Source organism: Mobula birostris, chromosome 9 (genome assembly GCF_030028105.1).
Source record: "Mobula birostris isolate sMobBir1 chromosome 9, sMobBir1.hap1, whole genome shotgun sequence".
Classification (NCBI taxonomy): domain Eukaryota; kingdom Metazoa; phylum Chordata; class Chondrichthyes; order Myliobatiformes; family Myliobatidae; genus Mobula; species Mobula birostris.
The window spans coordinates 86,468,493-86,489,884 of NC_092378.1; the positions used below are offsets into that span (position 1 = coordinate 86,468,493).

General features: G+C 40.9%; 1 protein-coding gene across 5 annotated transcripts in view; it reads right to left on the reverse strand.

Moving 5' to 3' along the window:
• The window catches only part of LOC140202864 (myosin phosphatase Rho-interacting protein-like), a 305,303-nt gene that overhangs the window by 253,185 nt on the left and 30,726 nt on the right, over positions 1–21,392 (reverse strand). For all 5 annotated transcript variants that reach the window (XM_072268356.1, XM_072268355.1, XM_072268357.1 and 2 more), the window contains exon 3: positions 9,291–9,356. In XM_072268356.1, the coding sequence (XP_072124457.1) occupies positions 9,291–9,356 (66 nt within the window). The remainder of the gene's footprint in view (positions 1–9,290; positions 9,357–21,392) is intronic.

The following is a 21,392-nucleotide window of genomic DNA, read 5'->3' on the forward strand; positions in this document are numbered from 1 at the left end:
TGGTCACCGCTCTGCACTATGTGGATGAGCTCATTTGTCTTTTTGCAGTCAATGGAAAAAGCATCTCTTACCACAGCAGGTGTAACTTCTGGATGCTGCTCCATTCCATTCATCACCAGTTGCTCGATGACATTGTAGCCGATGATCGGTGGCTCTGCTACTCCGGGCTCATTGGAGACAAGCACCGGCACAAGCAGCTCTGGCGTTGGGCCACTATTTGATCCCAACTTGAACTTCAGCTCAACCCATCCTGCAAAGGGTATGGGTGTCTGGTTTGCTGCTTTGCCCACAAGTTTCTCGTTCTCTCCCAGAAGCTCATCCGTGTTCCGTACCCCGATGTGTGGAAAACAGGACTCTTTCCACTTTTCATTGATAATAGTGACCTGTGAGCCGGTATCCCATAATGCTTGTGTTGCTACTCCCTCAAAGAAACAATCCACCATGCACTTCTCCCCGATGAGAGCTGTCAGCTCGGCTCGGTGACGTAGAGAGAGATGACTGGCGTAGGTGGCACCCACCATCTGTTGTTCAGCCTTCTCAATTTTCCCTAACTCCGCCTTCACTGCCTGATTCTCTCGCAAAGAAACTCATGCACCTTGTCATCTTGTCCAGCTTGGCTTGGAGCTGACGATTGTGGGATTGTGACAGGCCGGATTGTCACATTGCCATCAGATTTCCCTGCCAGCCTTCTTTGTCCTCTACAGCCCGTTGAGAGGTGCCCTGTGTGCCCACACTTGAAACAGTGTTCACACTGGTCAGCTGTTCCCTGCTCCTGACATGCTTTACATCCTCTCCTAACACTCGTTCTTGCTTGGCGGGTGGGTCCTTGAGAGTTAGCTATGCTTTTCCTGATTTCAGCCGTTTCTTCTCTCAGCAGCCTGACTGCTTCATAAAGCTCTGTGTCTCCTGAACTAGCTACAGCAGGTGCTTTACGGCTCTTAGGCTTCACAACTTCATCTGACTGCTCTAGAACCCCCACCCTGGCTTCGGCTGCACCCTGACTCTGCTGACTGCTCTGCATTTCTGTCTGTAATTCACTTACTTTTGGGACTCTGCTGCTTGTGTTCTTTCTTTGCTTGGACTGTCTTTCTGATTCAACACTGGCTGCTTCATTCATCCTGTCGATGAGTATTTCATCGGTCACTCTCTGATCGCTGAGATAAGGCTTAAACTGAAACTTGATATGGTCACTTGACAGCTCAGTACTAACTGACCTCAAGAATTTCTTCTGAATGAGCTCGGGACTGTACTGTTCGTCTGACCCTACTTCTCTTGAAGCAAGTAACAGCCTCTCTTTTAACTCAATTGCTCTAAAGAGGAAATTTTGGGGAGACTCACAACTGTCTTGTGTTATGTTTACCAATCTGGGGTATAAATCTGCAGAACTGTCCTCGTTGAAATGTCCCTTTAATATTGTCTTCAGTTGAGGAAGAGTAAGGTCACTTTTTATCTCAAGCATATCACGAATACTCAAACCTGGACTGATTGACTTGATCACCGCTTCCATGACCTCAGCCTCACTGTGTCCCCTACTCAGGCCTCTGTCAATCCGATGCATCAGGTTTGTGTATGAGAGTTTGTCCTTCTGTCCCTTTTCCTCGATCTGGCCCCAGATCTTGAGTTTTCCCCTTATTGTCACTTCCGGGAGCCGGTTCGCAGCCGTAGGCAGCACATTTTGTGGAGCTGAAGTTTGACTTGAAGATGCCCTGTTCACTCTTTCATTCAGCCTCCTAACTTCATCCTGCAGAGCCTGACTGTTTAGCTGGAGCTCTAAGTATTTTTCTGCCAAGCTCCTTTCTTCAGCTGTTCTCTGGCTGGTTTGTGCTGTGTTGTCTGTTTTTTCCCCCATTACCAGTGTTTCCAGTATTTCCTCTCAATTGCTCAACTGATTCCATCATTGTCCTTCGGTAATACTTCACAACATCCTCCTCTTCATCATTAATTGCATTGTCCATAGATTCAGTAATTAGTCTAATTAACATAGGCCTTGTGGTAACATTTTAACATGGGATCTTAGCTTCCACACACACCTCTTTGAGCTGTTCCAGTTGCAAAAGCCATAGTCTCTGAGACAAGGTCTCTGCCAACTCCTCCAGATCCATTATGTGTGAAGCAGCCGCACCCCGAAGCTGCGCGCTCCTACTGTCAATCAAAGGCGATCCGTGTCCTCGTTGTTGGCACACTGAGCGACGTTAATTTTCCCGGGTTTCGGTACCAAATATTTGTTGCACATTTGGACACAAAAGGGACTTCCAGGCGTGCAGAAGTTTAAAATAACGTCTTTATTTTCCTTTCTGGAAATACCAGAACACAGCACATCGGCTTACCATGCATGCTGCCGGGCCGTCTCCATCTACGCCATCACGTGCGCACTCCCGTGCCCCCCAGGACCCCTCAGTTGCCCCAAGTGCCTGTATAAGCTTTGCCCCTTGTAACCATCAACCAACCCACTAAAATATTACCATTGCTAGTGCAACTGAACATTAACCAAATTATGAATGAACAAAATAACAAACTAAAGCAATAAAAATAATATTAACATAATATAAGAAAATTAGGGGGGTATCCAGTCTCTGTTAATATGTTCCACATTACTATGGGTCCCAGATAAAACTGCATTAACCAGAGTTAAATGCAGTATTTACTATTGTAGGCCTTTGCTTGAAGTATGGAGAAAGAAAGGTAATTTGAGCTCTTCCACCCAGAGGCTATGATCATTTATTCTAATCTTCACATGTTGACCCTATTCCTGAAGAGATAATGACAATCTCTCACAATTTGCTTATGGAGAGGTGGGAAACGGTCAGAAGAGGAAAGAGAGAGGCAGAACAATAAAAATAACAAATAGTATTATTCATATTTCCTTTAACCTAAGAACAGAATCAAAAAGTTAAAATGACCATTAATGGTCAGGAATTACATTCCGTATGCTGCTTATCAGTAACACATTGGAACATGAAGACATTCCGTCGTTAAGATTCACCTCTTAGAAGCTGATAGTTGTACAGGGTTACTCTTCATCACACGTCTCAAGATGTTTATCTAAATGTATGTTGATCCCTGTTCTTTTACTCACCCAAGACTCCACTGCTTCGAGTCAAATTATTCTGCTACTGAAATCTAAAATTTTTTGTTGAGAACAATTCCAATTCAATAAAATTCACATACATTACTTCATTGACCTCCGACACTTTCAGAACCAACCCACACACTCAGGCAGAGAATACTTACTGCAAGCATTAGCACCAATGGTCAAACAAATGAGCCACCTCATCCTTTACAGAGACTGAGAACTCATTACCTCTCATCTCGTGGTACTTGTACATCTATATGCACAGTCCCTATTAGTCTCCACAGTGCAAAGCAGCAGGGAAAAACACCCATGGGAAGTATTTTTCAGGAAGAAGCAACAAGAAGCAAGACACTGAAGGTATCAAGATTTGCCAGAGACACAAATTGGCACCAAAGTATAACATGAAAACTGACAAAACAGCAGGGTTCTGTACAATGAGTGGTTAAGATCTGATAGGCAAACTGCAGGGCTTGCCACTGTCTGCTTTAACTTATAGAAATCTTTAGTAGTTATTCATCAATGTGTTGGCATGTGGCAAAGTGGTTGAGGTGTTCGTCTGGTGACTTGAAGGTCCGTAGTTCGAGCCTTGGCTGAGGCAGTGTGTGTGTCCTTGAGCAAGGCACTTAACCACACACTGCTCTGCGACGACCCCAGTGCCAAGCTGTATGGGTCCTAATGCCCTTCCCTTGGATAACATCAGTGGCATGGAGAGGGGAGACTTACAGCATGGGCAACTGCTGGTCTTCCATACAACTTTGCCCAGGCCTTCCAAGGTGCAAATCCATGGTCTCATGAGACTAACGGATGCCTATATACATTCATCAATAATATAGGGTTACTTCCAGTGAAATGTTATCAGATAAACTGAGGGGCTCATGTGCCAGGTAACTTATTGGGTGAAGCCAGAATCACCTATTACAACAATTATTAAACAATGTACCCTTCCTTTAAATAATATTAAAAATGGACCAAACTATTAATTTACTCGGTTTTAATGTGAAAGGGTTAAATCACCCTGTTAAACGTAATAAGATTTTTGTTTATATTAAGAAATTTAAGGTCCCTATTATTTTCTTACAAGAAACTCACATACGCAAATGTGATAATTTATGTTTTTTTAGCCGTTGGAATGGACTTTGATTTCATTCTTCTTTTCAGGCCAGATCTAGAGGAATTTCAATTCTTATAGATAATACACTTTCCTTTGTCCAACATAAAGTAGCGTTGGATACCAATGGACATTTTGTTATAGTTTCAGGAAAACTAGATAATAAATTAATAGTATTTGCCAATGTGTATGCCCAAACTGTAGATGATCCAGGATTCCTTGAACTGATGGCTAGACCCAATTTTAGACCGATCATCTTCTAAACCAGTGTCTCTTACTAAATCAGCTTTGTTTATTCAATCTTTTTCATAGAAGTGTGGTATTGTTGATGTTTGGCGTTTTTTATATCCTTTAGATAGGGAGTACTCGTTTTTTTCCCATGTCCAACATACATATTCCAGGATTGATTTTTTTTTAAATCGACAGTCAAATGATTTCATTAGTTCGTTCCTGTGAATATAAAGAGATTGCTGTCTCAGATCATGCTCCTGTATTTTTATCTTTAAATCTCCCTGCTCTTCCTCAAACAAACAGATTTTGACATTTTAATACAACTTTGTTATCTGATAAGGAATTTTTAAAATTTCTAGAGAGGCATATTATTTTGTTTTTTGAAGAAAATAAAAAGGAACAGACTTCTAATCTTATTGTATGGGATACTTTCAAGGCCTACATTAGAGGACAAATTATTTCTTATACTTCGAGTGTTAAGAATAAAGCTAATAAAGGAAGAACTGAATTAGCCAATCAATTGAAACAATTAGATCAAAAATATGCTATAGCTCCAGATCCTGTTTTATATAAAAGATGTGTTGAAGTTAAAACTAAATATGATCTTCTGTTAACATATGCAATTGAAACTCAACTTCTTAAAGGTAAAACTCAATTTTACATTCACGGAGATAAATCAGGCAAAGTATTGGCCAACCAGTTAAAAACGTCTGTAGTTAAATGACAAATTAAAAAATTTGTAAAACTAATGGTGATAGGACAACTAATCACTCTGAAATAAATGATACCTTTAGAGAATTCTGTTCCAAACTTTATAGTTCTGATTCCCCTAAAGATAGTACTGTAATGAATAATTTTCTAGATCAATTAAATATCCCTCCACTTTCTGCAGATAATTGCAAACAGATGGATCAACCCATTTCTTATGAGGAAATTGCCGAGGCTATACGTTTATTACACTCGGGGAAGGCTCTGGGTCCAGATGGATTTTCTGGAGAATTTTATAAGGCTTTTTCCTCATTAATTATATCGCAGTTACACTTAGTCTTTTTGGATTCTTTCAAATTGGGTAGCTTGCCTCAACCTTTCTGTGAAGCTTCTATTTCGCTTATCCTAAAAAAGAACAAGGACCCAACTGAATGCTCTTCATATAGACCAATTTCATTCTCAATGTTGATACTAAAATCCTTTCTAAAGTTCTGGCTCATAGGATTGAAAATATCTTACCTTCTATTATTTCTGATGGTCAGACTGGATTTATTAAAAACCTACATTCCCATTTTAATATACGTCATGTAGTAAATTTAATTCACTCTCCTTCTCAGGAGATATTGGAATTGTGATATCCTTAGATGCTGAGAAGGCCTTCGATCGGGTTGAATGGAATTATTTATTTAAAACCTTAGAAAAATTTAATTCTGGACCAGATTTTATTCAATGGATGAAATTACTTTATCTATCTCCTGCTCTGGTTCTTACTAATTTTCAAAATTCCAAACCATTTAAACTTCACCGCGGAACTAGACAAGGTTATCCGTTGAGTCCTTTAGATAGATAGATAGACATACTTTATGGATCCCGAGGGAAATCGGGTTTCGTTACAGCTGCACCAAACAAGAACTCTGCTCTTTGATTTAGCTTTAGAACCCCTTGCCATTGCTTTTTGAGAATCTAATGATATCTGTGGTATTTTAAGGAGAGGTATTACTCACAAAATCTCGCTTTACGCTGATGATATATTGCTTTTTATCTCTAATGTTGAGACCTCGTTACCTTGCGTACTTTCTTTACTCTCCCGTTTTAGCCAGTTTTCAGGATATAAATTGAACCTACATAAGAGTGAATTATTTCCTTTAAATAATTTGGTATCAATTAATACTAATCTCCCTTTTAAAATTGTAAGGAATCAATTTACTTATTTGGGTGTAACAGTCACTAAGAATTACAAACACCTGTTTAAAGAAAACTTCCTTAGTTTTTTGAACCATGTAAAAAGGATATAATTAAATTGATCACCTCTTTCAATATTGTTGATTGGACAAATTAATTCTATTAAAATGAACATTCTACCTAAATTTATATATCTTTTTCAGGCTTTACCCGTTTTTATTCCTAAATCCTTCTTTGACTCTCTTGATTCTATTCTGTCTTCTTATATATGGAAAAATAAATGTCCTCGATTAAATAAAGTTGATCTTCAAAAATCTAGAGTCTGGAGGTTTAGTCTTACCTAATTTTAGGTTTTATTACTGGGCAGTTAATATACGATATTTTACGTTTTGGCTATATTATATTAATCGTGTAGACTGTCCGGTATGGGTTTCTTTAGAAACTAACTCTGTCAATAAATTTTCTATTATTTCTCTCCTTGGATCCTCACTTCCTTTATCTGTAAGTAAACTAACTGATAATTTAATAGTTAACCATACTCTGAGGATCTGGATACAATTTAGAAAACACTTTGGTTTATTGAGATTTTCCCTTTCAAGTCCCACTTATTCTAACTTTTTTTTAAACCCTCCATGACTGATTTAGTTTTTAAAGAATGGGACAGGTTGAGTATTAGATGTTTCTGGGATCTGTTTGTTGGAGGAAATCTTTTTTCATTTGAGCAATTGTCAGCTAAATATAGCTTACTCAAAACTCACTTTTTTAGATACTTACAAATCAGAGGTTTTTCTAAGATCTCAATTATGCACATTTCCTATAAGCTCAGATAAGAACTTACTAGACGTAATTTTCAATTTGACACCTTTTCATAATGGTTCAATATCTAATATTTATGGTATGTTACTGGAGATGAGGAATGTTACTGGAGATGGGGAATGTTTCTTTAGACAAAATTAAGAATCTCTGGGAACAAGATTTACAGACATCAATATCTGAGGAAACTTGGAATGAAATTTCTAAACTGGTTAATACTTCATTGTTATGTGCTCACCATTCCCTCATACAATTTAAGGTGGTACATAGAGCTCATATGACTAAGGATAAGCTATCTCGTTTTTACTCAGATATATCTCCCTCCTGTGACAGATGTAATAATGGAGTTTCATTAATTCATATGTTTTGGACTTGTCTGAGTCTTGAAAGATAATGGAAGGAAGTTTTTCAAACTTTTTCTTTACTTTTCAAAGTCAATTTTAAGCCTCTGACAGCCCTATTTGGTATTGTTGCCAGACAAGATATCAAGCCGAAGACATTTGATTTACATATTTTGACCTTTAGCTCCCTTATAACTAGGAGGGCACTTCTGTTTAAATGGAAAGATGTTTTTCCTCCTATTCATGCTCAATGGTTATACAACGTTATGTCATGCTTAGATTGAGAGAAGATTCGTTGTTCAATTTCTGAATCTCGTCAAGACTTCGCAAATGGCCCCAAAGTTCTAATCACCTCCTGCAGCTTGAAACAGCATGCCTGGACAGAAATCTGGACACTAACAATGATGACAGGGTAGACAATTTCCTGGGCTAAATGCAACATCTGCTGTGTGGTTTCTGGTATTTCTCCTGCCTTTGCAATCTCAACTGCAAATCCGCCAAATATTTGAGCTTATTTTTCTCAACATCTTTACTTTTTATGGATTTTTCTCCTCCCAACCAAAAGTTATCGGGTTAGAAATTCCTTGGCCCCTGAAAGCCATGTTAAAAAGACATGAGGGCACCCCACCAATTCTAACCTTCAAAAAGCTTAATGACAGACTAAGCCACAACACAGTGCTGAGAAACCTCAAAAGGCCTTTTCTCCATGGAGCTGTAAGAGCAAGAAGCCCACAGACAGCCCCTTTGGCCCATCAAGTCTGTGCTGAACTGTTACTCTGCCAAGTGCCATTGACATGCACCAGAACCATAACCTTGCTTACCCCTCCCACCCATGTACTTACCCATATTTCTCTTAAAATTTGCAAACAAACACACATCTACTACTGCAACACACATCAAAGTTGCTGGTGAACGCAGCAGGCCAGGCAGCATCTGTAGGAAGAGGTGCAGTCGACGTTTCAGGCCGAGACCCTTCGTCAGGACTAACTGATCAGTTCACCAGCAACTTTGATGTGTGTTGCTTGAATTTCCAGCATCTGCAGAATTCCTGTTGTTTGCGTTTAAACACATCTACTACTGCCGTTGACAGCTTGTTCCACACTTGCACCACTCTGAGTGAAGTTCCCCCTCAGGCTCCCCTTAATTATTTCACCTTTCACCCTTAACAATGACAGCACCTTCACTATTGCAGAGTTAACCTAGCTGACTAGATCATAGATGACTGGGGGATGGGGACACTGTGCTCAGGAGGGTGGTTGTGGTCTCAGGATAAAGAAGCCTGATCAGCATCAGCAGTGGTGGGGATAAGGCAGTGCAGGCAAATAAAAGAAATATTCTTAAAGCAGAAGCTCAGCAGCTCAGCACTGCAGCACTGCCCCAGGTAAGTGTGTAATTAAAACAGACTCAGAATTTCTCTCTTCACTTACCTCGAAGTGAGTGGCCTCATTAGCATATAAACTTTGTTCAAATTACATTAAAATATTGATGCATAGCATTTTAATTACTGATCAAACTAAGCTGCCCCTGTGCAAGGAAGACCAGACCGTATTTTGGAAACTACGCAACCCTAAACAAATCACATTTACAGAATGGGTTTTAAATTAGTTTTGTTCTGCACAAAACTATTGTACTGTACAAAACAACAGATTGAATAAACTGAAACAAAACCAAGAAATGGCCAGGGAAATAATATCAACAACAAAAATCGGAAGAGCAAAAAGAAAGGTGAAGATTAGGAAAAGGAAAAAAGGAAGCTGCAATACACATTTCATGAACTCACCTGGCACATGAAAACTCAATAGAATCTAGACTAGATTTAAACAAATCAACTTACAGAGTCATCCAGCGCATAACGTAGTAGCCCATGCTCGTACAGAAGAAAAAACCTTCTCTGCCATTTCTGTAAAAGACATTAGGTTTTCAGTGTCACATACACACTCAATAATTAAATACAAAATTATTTCTGCAAGAAGGCAATGCCAATATTTGGGAGAGGGGATGCAGGTGCTTTCTTTGATGTTCACTTTGATACTGTCATTGAGTATCTGATAGTCAAGTTAATAACTGGCCACCCTGCAGACACAGACAGTCATAAAGTCATAGAATACTACAGCGCCGAAATAGACCTTTTGGACAATCTAGTCCATGCTGAGTTATTAATCTGCTTTATCCCATCAACCTGCACCCAGACCACAGCCCTCCATACCCCTCTCATCCACATACCTATCAAAATTTCTCTCAAATGTTGAAATCAAACCCGCATCCACCACTTCCACTGGCAATTCGTTCCACATTCTCACCAGCCTGAGTAAAGACATTCCCACTCATAGAAACATAAAAAACCTAAAGCACAATGCAGGCCCTTTGGTCCACAATGCTGTGTCGAACATGTACTTACTTTACAAATTACCTAGGGTTACCCATAGCTCTCTATTTGTCTAAGCTCCATGTACCTATCCAGGAGTCTCTTAAAAGATCCTGTTGTATCCGGCTCCACCATTGCCGACAGCCCATTCCACGCACTCACCACTCTCTGCTTAAAAAAAACTTACCCCTACTTCCAAGCCCCTCAAAACTGTGCCCTCCCATGATAGCCATTTCAGCCCTGGGAAAAAGTCTCTCGCTATCCACACGATCAATGCGTCTCATCATCTTATACACCTTGATCAGAATCAGAATCAGGTTTATTATCACCGGCATATGACTTGAAATTTGATAACTTAGCAGCAGCAGTTCAATGCAATACATAATCTAGCAGAGAGAAAAAAATAATAAAATAAAATAATAAATAAACAAGTAAATTACAGTACACATATATTGCATAGGTAAAAACACAAATACTGTATATTTTTTTAAAAAGTGAGGCAGTGTCCAAAGATTCAAAGTCCATTTAGGAATCGAATGACAGAAGGAAAGAAGCTGTTCCTGAATCACTGAGCACGTGGCTTCAGGCTTCTGTATGTCCTACCTGATGGTAACAGTGAGAAAAGGACATGCCCTGGATGCTGGAGGTCCTTAATAATGGACACTGCCTTTCTGAGACACCTCTCCTTGAAGATGTCCTGGGTACTTGGTAGGCTAGTATCCAAGATAAGCTGACTAGATTTACAACTGTCTGCAACTTCTTTCGGTCCTATGCAGTAGCCCCTCCATACCAATGATGCAGCCTGTCAGAATGCTCTCCACGGTACAGCTATAGAAGTTTTTGAGTGTATTTGTTGACATGCCAAATCCCATCAAACTCCTAATAAAGTATAGCTGCTGTCTTGCCTTCTTTATAACTACACTGATATGTTGGGACCAGGTTAGATCCTCAGAGATCTTGACACCCAGGAACTTGAAACTGCTCACTCTCTCCACTTCTGATCCCTCTATGAGGATTGGTACATGTTCCTTCATCTTACCCTTCCTGAAGTCCACAACCAGCTCTTTTGTCTTACTGACATTGAGTGCCAGGTTGTTGCTGTGGCACCACTCCACTAGTTGGCATATCTCACTCCTGTACGCCCTCTCATCACCACCTGAGATTCTACCAACAATGGTTGTATCGTCAGCAAATTTATAGATGGTACTTGAGCTGTGCCTAGATGGTATTTAAGCTATGCCTAGCCACATAGTCATGTGTATACAGAGAGTAGAGCAGTGGGCTAAGCACACACCCCTGAGGTGCGCCAGTGTTGATCGTCAGCTAGGAGGATATGTTATCACCAATTCACACAGATTGTGGTCTTCCAGTTAGGAAGTCGAGGATCCAATTGCAAACAGAGGTACAGAGGCCCAGGTTCTGCAACTTCTCAATCGGGATTTTGGGAATGATGGTATTAAATGCTGAGCTATAGTCGATAAACAATAGCCAGACGTAGGTGTTTGTGTTGTTCAGGTGGTCTAAAGCCATCTGGAGAGCCACTGAGATTGCATCTGCCGTTGACCTATTGTGGCGACAGGCCCTTGATGAGGCAGGAGAGTTCAGTCCAGTCATGACTATCAGGTCACCTCTCATCCTCCGTTGCTCCAAGGAGAAAAGGCCAAGTTCACTCAACCTGCTCTCGTAAGGCATACTCCCCAATCCAGGCAACATCCTTGTAAATCTCCTCTGCAGCCTTTCTATAATTTCCACATCCTTCCTGTAGTGAGGTGACCAGAAATTAGCACAGTACTGCAAATGGGGTTTGACCAGGGTCCTATACAGCTGTAACATTACCTCTCGGCTCTTGAATTCCATCCCACGGTTGGTGAAGGCCAATGCACTGTATGACTTAACTACACAGTCAACCTGCGCAGTAGCTTTGAATGTCCGATGGACACAGACCCCAAGATCCCTCTGATCCTCCACACTGCCAACAGTCTTACCATTAATACTATATTCTGCCATTGTATTTCACCTACCAAAATGAACCACCTCACACTTATCTGGGTTGAACTCCATCTGCCACTTTTCAGCCCAGTTTTGCATCCTATCAATGTCCCACTGTAACTTCTGACAGCCCTCTACACTATCCACAACACCGCTAATCTTTGTGTCATCAGCAAATTTACTAACCCATCCCTCCACTTCCTCATCCAGGTTATTTATAAAAATCACAAAGAGAAGGGGTCCCAGAACAGATTCTTGAGGCACACCACTAGTCACTGACCTCCATGCAGAATATGACCCATCTACAACCACCCTTTGCCTTCTGTGCACAAGCCAGTTCTGGATCCACAAAGCAAGGTCCCCTTGGATCCCATGCCTCCTTACTTTCTCAATAAGCCTTGCATGGGGTGCCTTATCAAATGCCTTGCTGAAATCCATATACACTACATCTATTGCTCTACCTTCATCAATGTGTTTAGTCATATCCTCAAAAAATTCAATCAGGCTCGTAAGGCATGACCTGACTTTGACAAAGCCATGCTGACTACTCCTAATCATTTTATGCCTCTCCAAATGTTCATGAATCCTGCCTCTCAGGATCTTCTGAATCAACTTACCAGGCACTGAAGAAAGACTCACTGGTCTGTAATTTACTGAGCTCTCTCTACTCCCTTTCCTGAATAAGGAAACAACAATTGCAACCCTCCAATCCTCCAGAACCTCTCCTGTCCCCACTGATGATGCAAAGATCATTGCCAGAGGCTCAGCAATCTCCTTCCTCGCCTCCCACAGTAGCCTGGGGTATATCTCATCCAATCCAGGTGACTTATCCAACTTGATGCTTTCCAGAAACTGCAGCACATCCTCCTTCTTAATGTCGATAGGCTCAAGCTTTTCAGTCTGCTATAAGTTATTCTTACAATTGCCAAGGTCTTTCTCTGCAGTAAATACTGAAGCAAAATATTCATTAAGTACCTCTGCTATCTCCTCTGGTTCCAGGCACACTTTTCCACTGTCACACTTGATTGGTCCTATTCTCTCACGTCTTATCCTCTTGCTCTTCACATACTTGTAGAATGCCTTGGGGTTTTCCTTAATCCTGCTCGCCAAGGCCTTTTCACGGCCCCTTCTAGCTCTCCTAATTTCATTCTTAAGCTCCTTCCTGCTAGCCTTATAATCTTCTAGATCTTTACCATTACCTGGTTTTTTGAACCTTTCATAAGCAATTCTCTTCTTGACTAGATTTTCAACAGCCTTTGTACACCATGGTTCCTGCACCCTACCATCCTTTCCTTGTCTCACTGGAACATGCCTATGCAGAATGCCACACAAATATCCCCTGAACATTTGCCACATTTCTGCCGTACATTTCCCAGAGAACATCTGTTCCCAATTTATGCTTCCAAGGTCCTGCTTGATAGCTTCATATTTCCCCTTACTCCAATTAAATGCTTTCCTAACTTGTCTGTTCCTATCACTCTCCAATGCAATGGTAATGGAGATAGAATTGTGATCACCATCTCCAAAATGTTCTCCCACTGAGAGATCTGACACCTGACCAGGCTCATTTCTCAATACTGCTCATGTTCCCCCCTTAAACATTTCACCTTTCACTCTTGACTCATGACCTCTAGTTCTTGTCTCACCCAACCTCAGTGGAAAAAGCCGTTTTGCATTTACCCTGTCTATATCCCTCATAATTTTGTATAACTCTATCAAATCTCGCCTTATATGTTACAACTATACAAGACCTTGGTCAGTCCCCAATTGGAGTACTGTGTTCAGTTCTGGTCTCCTCATTACAGGGAGAATGTGGATACTGTAGAGAGAGTGCAGAGGAGATTTACAAGGACCTTTTCTCCTTGGAGCAACACAGGATGAGAGGTGACCTGATAGAGGTGTATAAGATGATGAGAGGCATTGATCGTGTGGATAGCCACAGGCTTTTTCCCAGGGCTGAAATGGCTAACGTGAAGGGGCATAGTTTTAAGATGCTTGCAAATAGGTACCAAGGGGATGTCAGGGATGAGTTTTTCACAGTGAGAGTGGTGGGTGTGTGGAATGCACTGCCAGTGGCAGTGGTGGAAGTAGATACATAGGGTCTTTTCAAAGTCTCTTAGATAGATACATGGAGCTTAGAAAAATAGATGGCTATGTGCTAGGGAAAATCTAGGCAGTTTCTTGAATAGGTTACATGGTCGGCACAACATTGTGGGCTGAAGGGCCTGTAATGTGCCACAGATTTCTATGTTCTATGTTCAATCTTCTACGTTCAAGGGAATAAATCCCTAATCTATTCAATTTTTCCTCACAACTCGAGTCCAAATCTTGGCAACATCCTTGAAAATTTTCTCTGCACTCTTCTTAAGCTTATTGACATCTTTCCCGTATAGGTAGGTGCCCAAAACTGCACATAATACTCCAGATTAGGGCTCACCAATATCTTATATAACTTCAACATAACTTTCCCAACTCCTGAAGTCAATACTTTGATTTATGAAGGCCAATGTGCCAAAAGCTTTCTTAACGAAATTATCTACTTGTGACGCCACTTTCAAGGAATTACGGATCTGTATTTCCAGATCCCTCTGTTCTACCACAATCCTCAGTGCTCTAGTGTTTACCATGTAAGACCTACCCTGGTTTGTCCTCCCAAAGTGCAATACCTCACACTTGTTTGCATTAAAGTCCATCTGCTATTTTTCAGTCCATTTTTCCAGCTGGTCCAGATCCCACTGCAAGTTTTGACAGTCTTCCTCATTGTCCACTATACCCCCAATCTTGCTGTCATCCACAGATTTGCTGACCCAGTTTACCACATTATCATCCAAATCGTTGATATACTGTAAATGACAAACAACGGACCCAGCACCAATCCCTGTGGCACACCATTAGTCACAGCCCTCCAGTCAGAGGTCTCTCTCCCACAAAACCAATGTCTAATCCAAATTGCTACTTCATCTTGAATGCCAGGTGATGGAACCTTCTTGACCAATCTCCCATGCAGGACCTTGCCAAAAGCCTTCCTAAAGTCTATGCAAACAACATCCACTACCTTGCCATCATCAACTTTCCTGGTAACTTCCTTGAAAAACTATACAAGATCGGTTAGACTTGATCTACCACATACAAAGCCATGTTCACTATCCCCAATCAGTCCCTATCTATCCAAATACAAGTCAACCTCTACTAATCCGACTACCGGTAATCCGGTTCCTTCGATAATCCGGCACTGATTATGCTTAATGTGATCCTTCTGTAATTCGGCATTTTCACTAATCCGGCACTGCTCAGTTCCCAATGCTGCTGGATTAGTGAAGGTCGACCTGTATTTATATATCAGGTCCCATAATATACTTTCCAATAACTTACCTACTACTGATATCAGGTTCCAATAACTTACCTACTACTGATATCAGAGTATTACTTAAATGGTGAAAGATTGCAGCATGCTGTTGTGCAGAGGGACTTGGGAGTGCCTGTGCATGAATCGCAAAAAGTTGGCTTGCAGGTACAACAGGTTATTAAGAAGGTAAACGGAATGTTGGCCTTCATTGCTCGAGGGATTGAATACAAGAGCAGGGAGGTCATGCTGCAACTATACAGGGTACAGGTGAGACCGCACCTGGAGTACTGTGTGCAGTTCTGGTCTCCATACTTGAGGAAGGATATACTGGCTTTGGAGGCAGTGCAGAGAAGGTTCACCAGGTTGATTCCAGGGATGAAAGGGGTTAATCTATGAGGAGAGATTGAGTCACCTGGGACTATACTCTGGAGTTCAGAAGAATGAGAGGGGATCTTATAGAAATATACAAAATTTTGAAAGATAAGATAGAAGTAGGAAAGTTGTTTCCATTGGTAGGTGAGACTAGAACTAGGGGACATTGCCTCAAGATTCAGGGGAGAAAATTTAAGACGGAGATGAGGAGAAACTGTTTTTCCCAGAGAGTGGTGAATCTGTGGAATTCTCTGTCCAGGGAAGCAGTTGAGACTTCTTCACTAAATATATTTAAGACACAGTTAGATAGGTTTTTACATAGTAAGGGAATTAATGGTTATGGGGAAAAGGCAGGTAGATGGAGTTGAGTTTACGGACAGATCAGCCACGATCTTATTGAATGGTGGGGCAGGCCAGATGGGCCGGATGGCCTCCTCCTGCTCCTATTTCTTATGTTCTTATCTTCCAGTTGAGGTCAGGCTAACTGGTCTTTAATTTATTTTCTGCTGCCTTCCTCCTTTCTTAAAGAGTGGAGTGACATTTGCAATTTTCCAGTCCTATGGCACCATGCTAGAGTCCAATGATTTTGGAAGATCATTACTAATGCCTCCACGATCTCTACTGCTACCGCTTTCAGAACCCTAGGGTGCAGTTCATCTGGTCTGACTTATGTACCCTTAGGTCTTTCAGCTTTTTGAGCACTTTCTCCCTTGTAATGGTAACTGCACTCACTTCTCTTCCCTCACACCCTCCAATATCTGGCACACAACTGCTGTCTTCCACAGTGAAGACTTATACAAAATACTCATTTAGTTCATCTGCCATCTCCTTGGCCCCCATTATCTCTCTGGCCTCATTTTCTAGCGCTCCTATATCTACTCTCATTTCTCTTTTTTTACATAATTGAAGAAGCTTTTACTATCCACTTTGATAGTTTGCTAGCTTGTTTTCCCTCCTAGTGATTCTGACAGGAACATCTAAATTCTGTACTCTCAAAATTTCATTTTTGAAGGCCTCCCACTTGCCAACTACACCTTTGCCAGAAAACAACCTGTCCCAATCCATACTTGCCAGATCCTTTCTGATACCATCAAAATTGGCCTTTCTCCAATTTAGAATTTCAAGCCAAAGACCAGACTTGTCCTTCTGCATATTTATCTCGAAACTAATGGCATTATGATCACTGGATGCAAAAGTGTTCCCCTACACCAACTTTTGGTCCCTGCCCTTTCTCATTCCCTAATAGATCTAGTGTCATGCTGTCCCTAGTTCAGACAGCTTTGTACTGATTAAGGAAACTTTCCTGAACATATTTGACAAATTCTGACCCATCCAGCCTTTTAACAGTATGGAAGGCCCAGTCAATATGAAAAGTTAAAATCACCTACTATCACAGCGTTATCCTTCTTGCAAGTATGTGATCTCTACAAATTTGCGACACTAAATCCCAAGGACTGTTGAATGGTCTATAATTCCATTAAAGTGGTCATCCCTTACTCATTTCTCAGTTTCACCCATATAGCCTTAGTATATGAGCTTGCCAGTCTGTCATGTCTGAGAACTGCTGTGAAACATTCCCTGATTAGTAACACCATCCCTCCCAATTTAATCTCTCCCACGCTATCACGTCTAAATCAACGGAACCCTGGAACATTGAACCGCCAGTCAATATTCTGCGACTAATTCTCAATAATGACCACAGTGTCATAATTCCACATGCTGATCCATGCCCTGAGCTCATCCGCTTTTCCTACAACACTCCTTGCATTGAAATATACACAACTCTGAACATTAGTCCCATCGTGCTCAATCTTTCAATTCCTGACTTTGTATGCAGGCTTAACAACATCTTTCCATCAACTAACCCTGCCCCACCACGTCACCACCTCCACCACCCCTGCAGCGCTAGCAAACTTTCTCACACGGATATCAGTCCCCTTCCTGTTCAGGTACAAACCATCCCTTATGTACAGGTCCCAACTTCCCTGGAAGAAAGTCCAAAGAGTACTCCTCATTCACATGTTAAACTGTATGATCTTATTTCTGGCATGAGTAGAAATCACAACCCTGGAGGTCCTGTCCTTTAACTTAGTAACTAATTCTCTGAACTCACTTTGCAGGAGCTCATCATCCTTTCTGCCAATGTGAATGGTACAGACATGGACCACAACCTCTGATTGCTCACCCTCCCAATTAAGAATGCTGAGGACTCGACCTGACCCTGGCACATGGAAGGCAACATATCATCCAGTAATCATATTCTCATGCACTAAACTTCCTGTCAGTTCCCCTAACCAATGAAGCTGCTATCACCACAGCTTGCCTCTTCTCTTCCTGACCTGCTCTGATTCACAGAACCAGGCTCAGTGCCAGAGAACTGACCATTGTGGCTCTCCTCTGCTAGTTCATTCCCCCCCCCCCCACAACAGTATCCAAAGTGGTGTCCTGATGTTGAGGAGAACAGGCACAGGGCTACTCTACACTGACTGCCTATTGCCTTTTCCTCTCCTGATGGTCATTCAGTTACCTGTGACCTTCACCTCGGGTATAACTATCTCTCTGTATATCTTGTCAATCAACCAATCAGCTTCCAAAGTGATCCAGAGTCCATCCAGTTAGAGCTCCAATTCCTTAACACGATCTGCAGGAAACTGCAACTAGATGCACTTCCTGTAGATGTAGTTGTCAGGTATCCTGTTTATCTCCCTGCCTTCTCATATCTCATCTCCCCACTGCTCTAACTACAATAAGAAAGAAGGAAAGTATAAACAAAAACAATCTACCAACAGCCTCTGCCTCTCTTCCCCGAAGCCTCTATGAGCCAAAACCTAAACTCCCCACTCCACTTTTTAATGCCACAATGGCCTGACAGCACCCACTTGCTCTTTTTGAATTCTCTCTCCTGCTATGTTATCCAATCTCTCTTTGGGAACTGTGGCAACCAGAATTGCCTGACTGCTTCCTCACTTCTTTTGAACTTTCTGTCCCACTACACAATCCAAAGTCTCCTCGGGAACAGTGTCACACAGCAAAGGCAAAGGCAATAAATTTGAGATCAGAAAATAAATTGTGGCAAAAACCTACCTCAGCATTAAAACTTCAGCTCATAATATTCATTATTCACAATGGAATGTCAACAATAATACCTTACAAACGTTTGCAAATGTTCAAAACAGGAATAACAAAATAAATGACTGGTTTTAACACAAATCAGAGCAAAGAGAAGTAAGGTTTGAAAAAAATTCCATCTCAAATAATTTTTATAAAGTACAATATAAATTTATGTTTTAAGTTTACCAAAACCTTTATCTCAAAACCTCTCATATGGTGCCTTCTTTCACTAAAGTTATTCTATTATAATGATGAGTACACTATTATTACACTATCATTAGCATCACAACAGTGAACAACATCACAGACTGCATGCCAGGTCCCAGATCATTTATAAATACTATTCGCAAGCTAAAGGGTTTTGAGACACCACAGCACATTCCCTTGGCTTGCAGAACTATGAAGGTTTCTGAAGTACTAAAAGCACAGAAGGGGATATATGATAACATTCACTTAATGCCTCACAGTGGCAGTGCCAGTGTGAGAATCCCAGGGTCTAGGCAGTGCTAAGCAGAAACCCCTGCAATTTGGTAGCCCGAAGACAAAGAACCTCATGTTACGAAGTAGTATTTAAAAGGGCGGAACATAATGTGAAACAGAAGTTGGGAAATACAGAAGAAAGGATCCTGAGAACTGGAAGCATTTTGAAAAGAATTTGGATTTGATAAACTGATAAAGGTCAAAGAGATTTTGACTAGCTACTGGAATTTAATGTTTTCAGTTTACCAATCCATACATAAACACAAGGCTATTTAAATGTTTTCAGTCTAGTTAGTGCATAGATCATTTAGTGGAAGATTAGGAAAGATGAGAAATCAAAGATAATTCTTTATGGAAAATACATATTTTGTTTAATAGGAACATTTTTATTTAGTCTAGAACATATCTCAATTCTCGGATAATTAAAAGAATCAGTTCAAGTTCAAAATTATCCGTACTTTTGTCTTAATTTCATAAATTCAAGCATGTCTGAGACTGCTGGGTTAGAATCTCAAAACCATTACAGGCAGTCCCTAGAACTGTCCATAAACTAAACTCCGCCCAAGTCAGAAATATCTGTTTTCTCTAGCTACTCAAACCATATCACCTACATATAACAGCTGTAAATCAATCATTTTATTGACATAATCACCCGAACTCTAAATGAACAGATGGAATAAATACTGCATACATTCATTAATACCATGAACATTTATTACTACAATTCATTTAATTTTACTTAGCGACACAGTGCAGAGTAGGTAGGCCCTTCCAGCCCATCAAGTCATGCTGTCTCAGCAACCCTCGACAAATACATGGGAGAGTTTGCGAAAGGTCTGATTTTTGTAGGGCAACTTATCCATAACTCTAGAAGCCCCTGTATTTGCATTTAAAAATGCAACAATCCCTTCTCCTAAATAACAAGATTGTGAAGAATCCTTATCCTTGCTAAGATAAAAAGAACAAAAAATATATAGATGCTGAAAAATCTGAAGGCAGAAATGGAAACACTCAGCAGATCAGTCAGCTTTGGTGGAGAGAGTAACAGTGCTTTCATCAGCACAAGGTAAAGTGAGAAATCAAGCATGTTTGAAGTTGAAGAGAAGGGTGCGAGGAGAATAAAGGACTTGAATGTGTAATGGTGCAGATTAAGATGACTGTATACACAAAGATGGTGCTGGCTGTGTCATGGTGAAGGTTTGTAAAGGCCAGCTGTCATCAGAAGTTGGTAACTGAAGAAGAGAATAGGGCAGCAGTATGAGGGAGAAGGGAATATAATCTTGAAACTACGAAATTCAAACTGGAAAAGCAAAACACGGCAGGTATTGAAAATCTGGACAAAAGGTAAGCAAAAATCTTCAGCCTGAAATGTTGACTCTGTTTCCACCTCCATAGATGCTGCCTGGCCTGCTGGTACTTCCAGGCTTGTCTATTTTTACGTCAGTAGGATTTGCAGAAGGGATCACTTGGTTAACTTACTGCTGTCAATTAATCAATGTAGATATATTTCCAGCAGCAGCACAGGAAACCTTACCACACTAATACTGAGTCTGCCAAATTCCATAGCCCAACCTATCATATTCCAGTTCTCATTTTATTTTTCAACAGTTGAGTCTAGAAAAATAATCCGAGCTGGACAGCATGTCTACCCCAACTATCACGTCTGTCTGTACTAATCCCACTTGCCTGAAGTAATTCCATAATCCTCTAAACCTTCCTCATACAAGTTCCTGTCCAGATACCACTTAAATGTTACTGGCTCCATCACCACATCACAGTACCTACCACTGTGTGAACAATTTACCCCTCGGATCCCCTTTAAACATCCTTCCTCTCACTTTAAACCTACACCCCCAAGTGTTAGGCACCACTACTATTGGAAATAAATACTATCAGTGGCCCTCATTTTTAAATACATCATCCTTTAGCTCCAGGGAAAACAGTTTTCGCCCATCCAATCTCTCCTTTGAACTCAAGCACAACGTCCTGAGGAGTGGCAACAATACTCCAAGTGTTGTCTCTCCAGCGTTTTGGCCCGATTCTTGTACTCAATGTCTTGCCCAGTGAAAGCAACTATGCTTTATGTTTTCTTCACTATCTATCAACCCGTGTTGTTACAGACAGGAAACCATGAGCTTTTATCCCTAGATTTCTTTGTTCAACAACACTCTCTGGGACCATACTGCGCTATTTACTGTGCTCTGATCTGATTAACTTGCCAAAATGGTTGACTTCATATCTTTCAGAGTTAAATTCCATCAGCCATTCCCTTA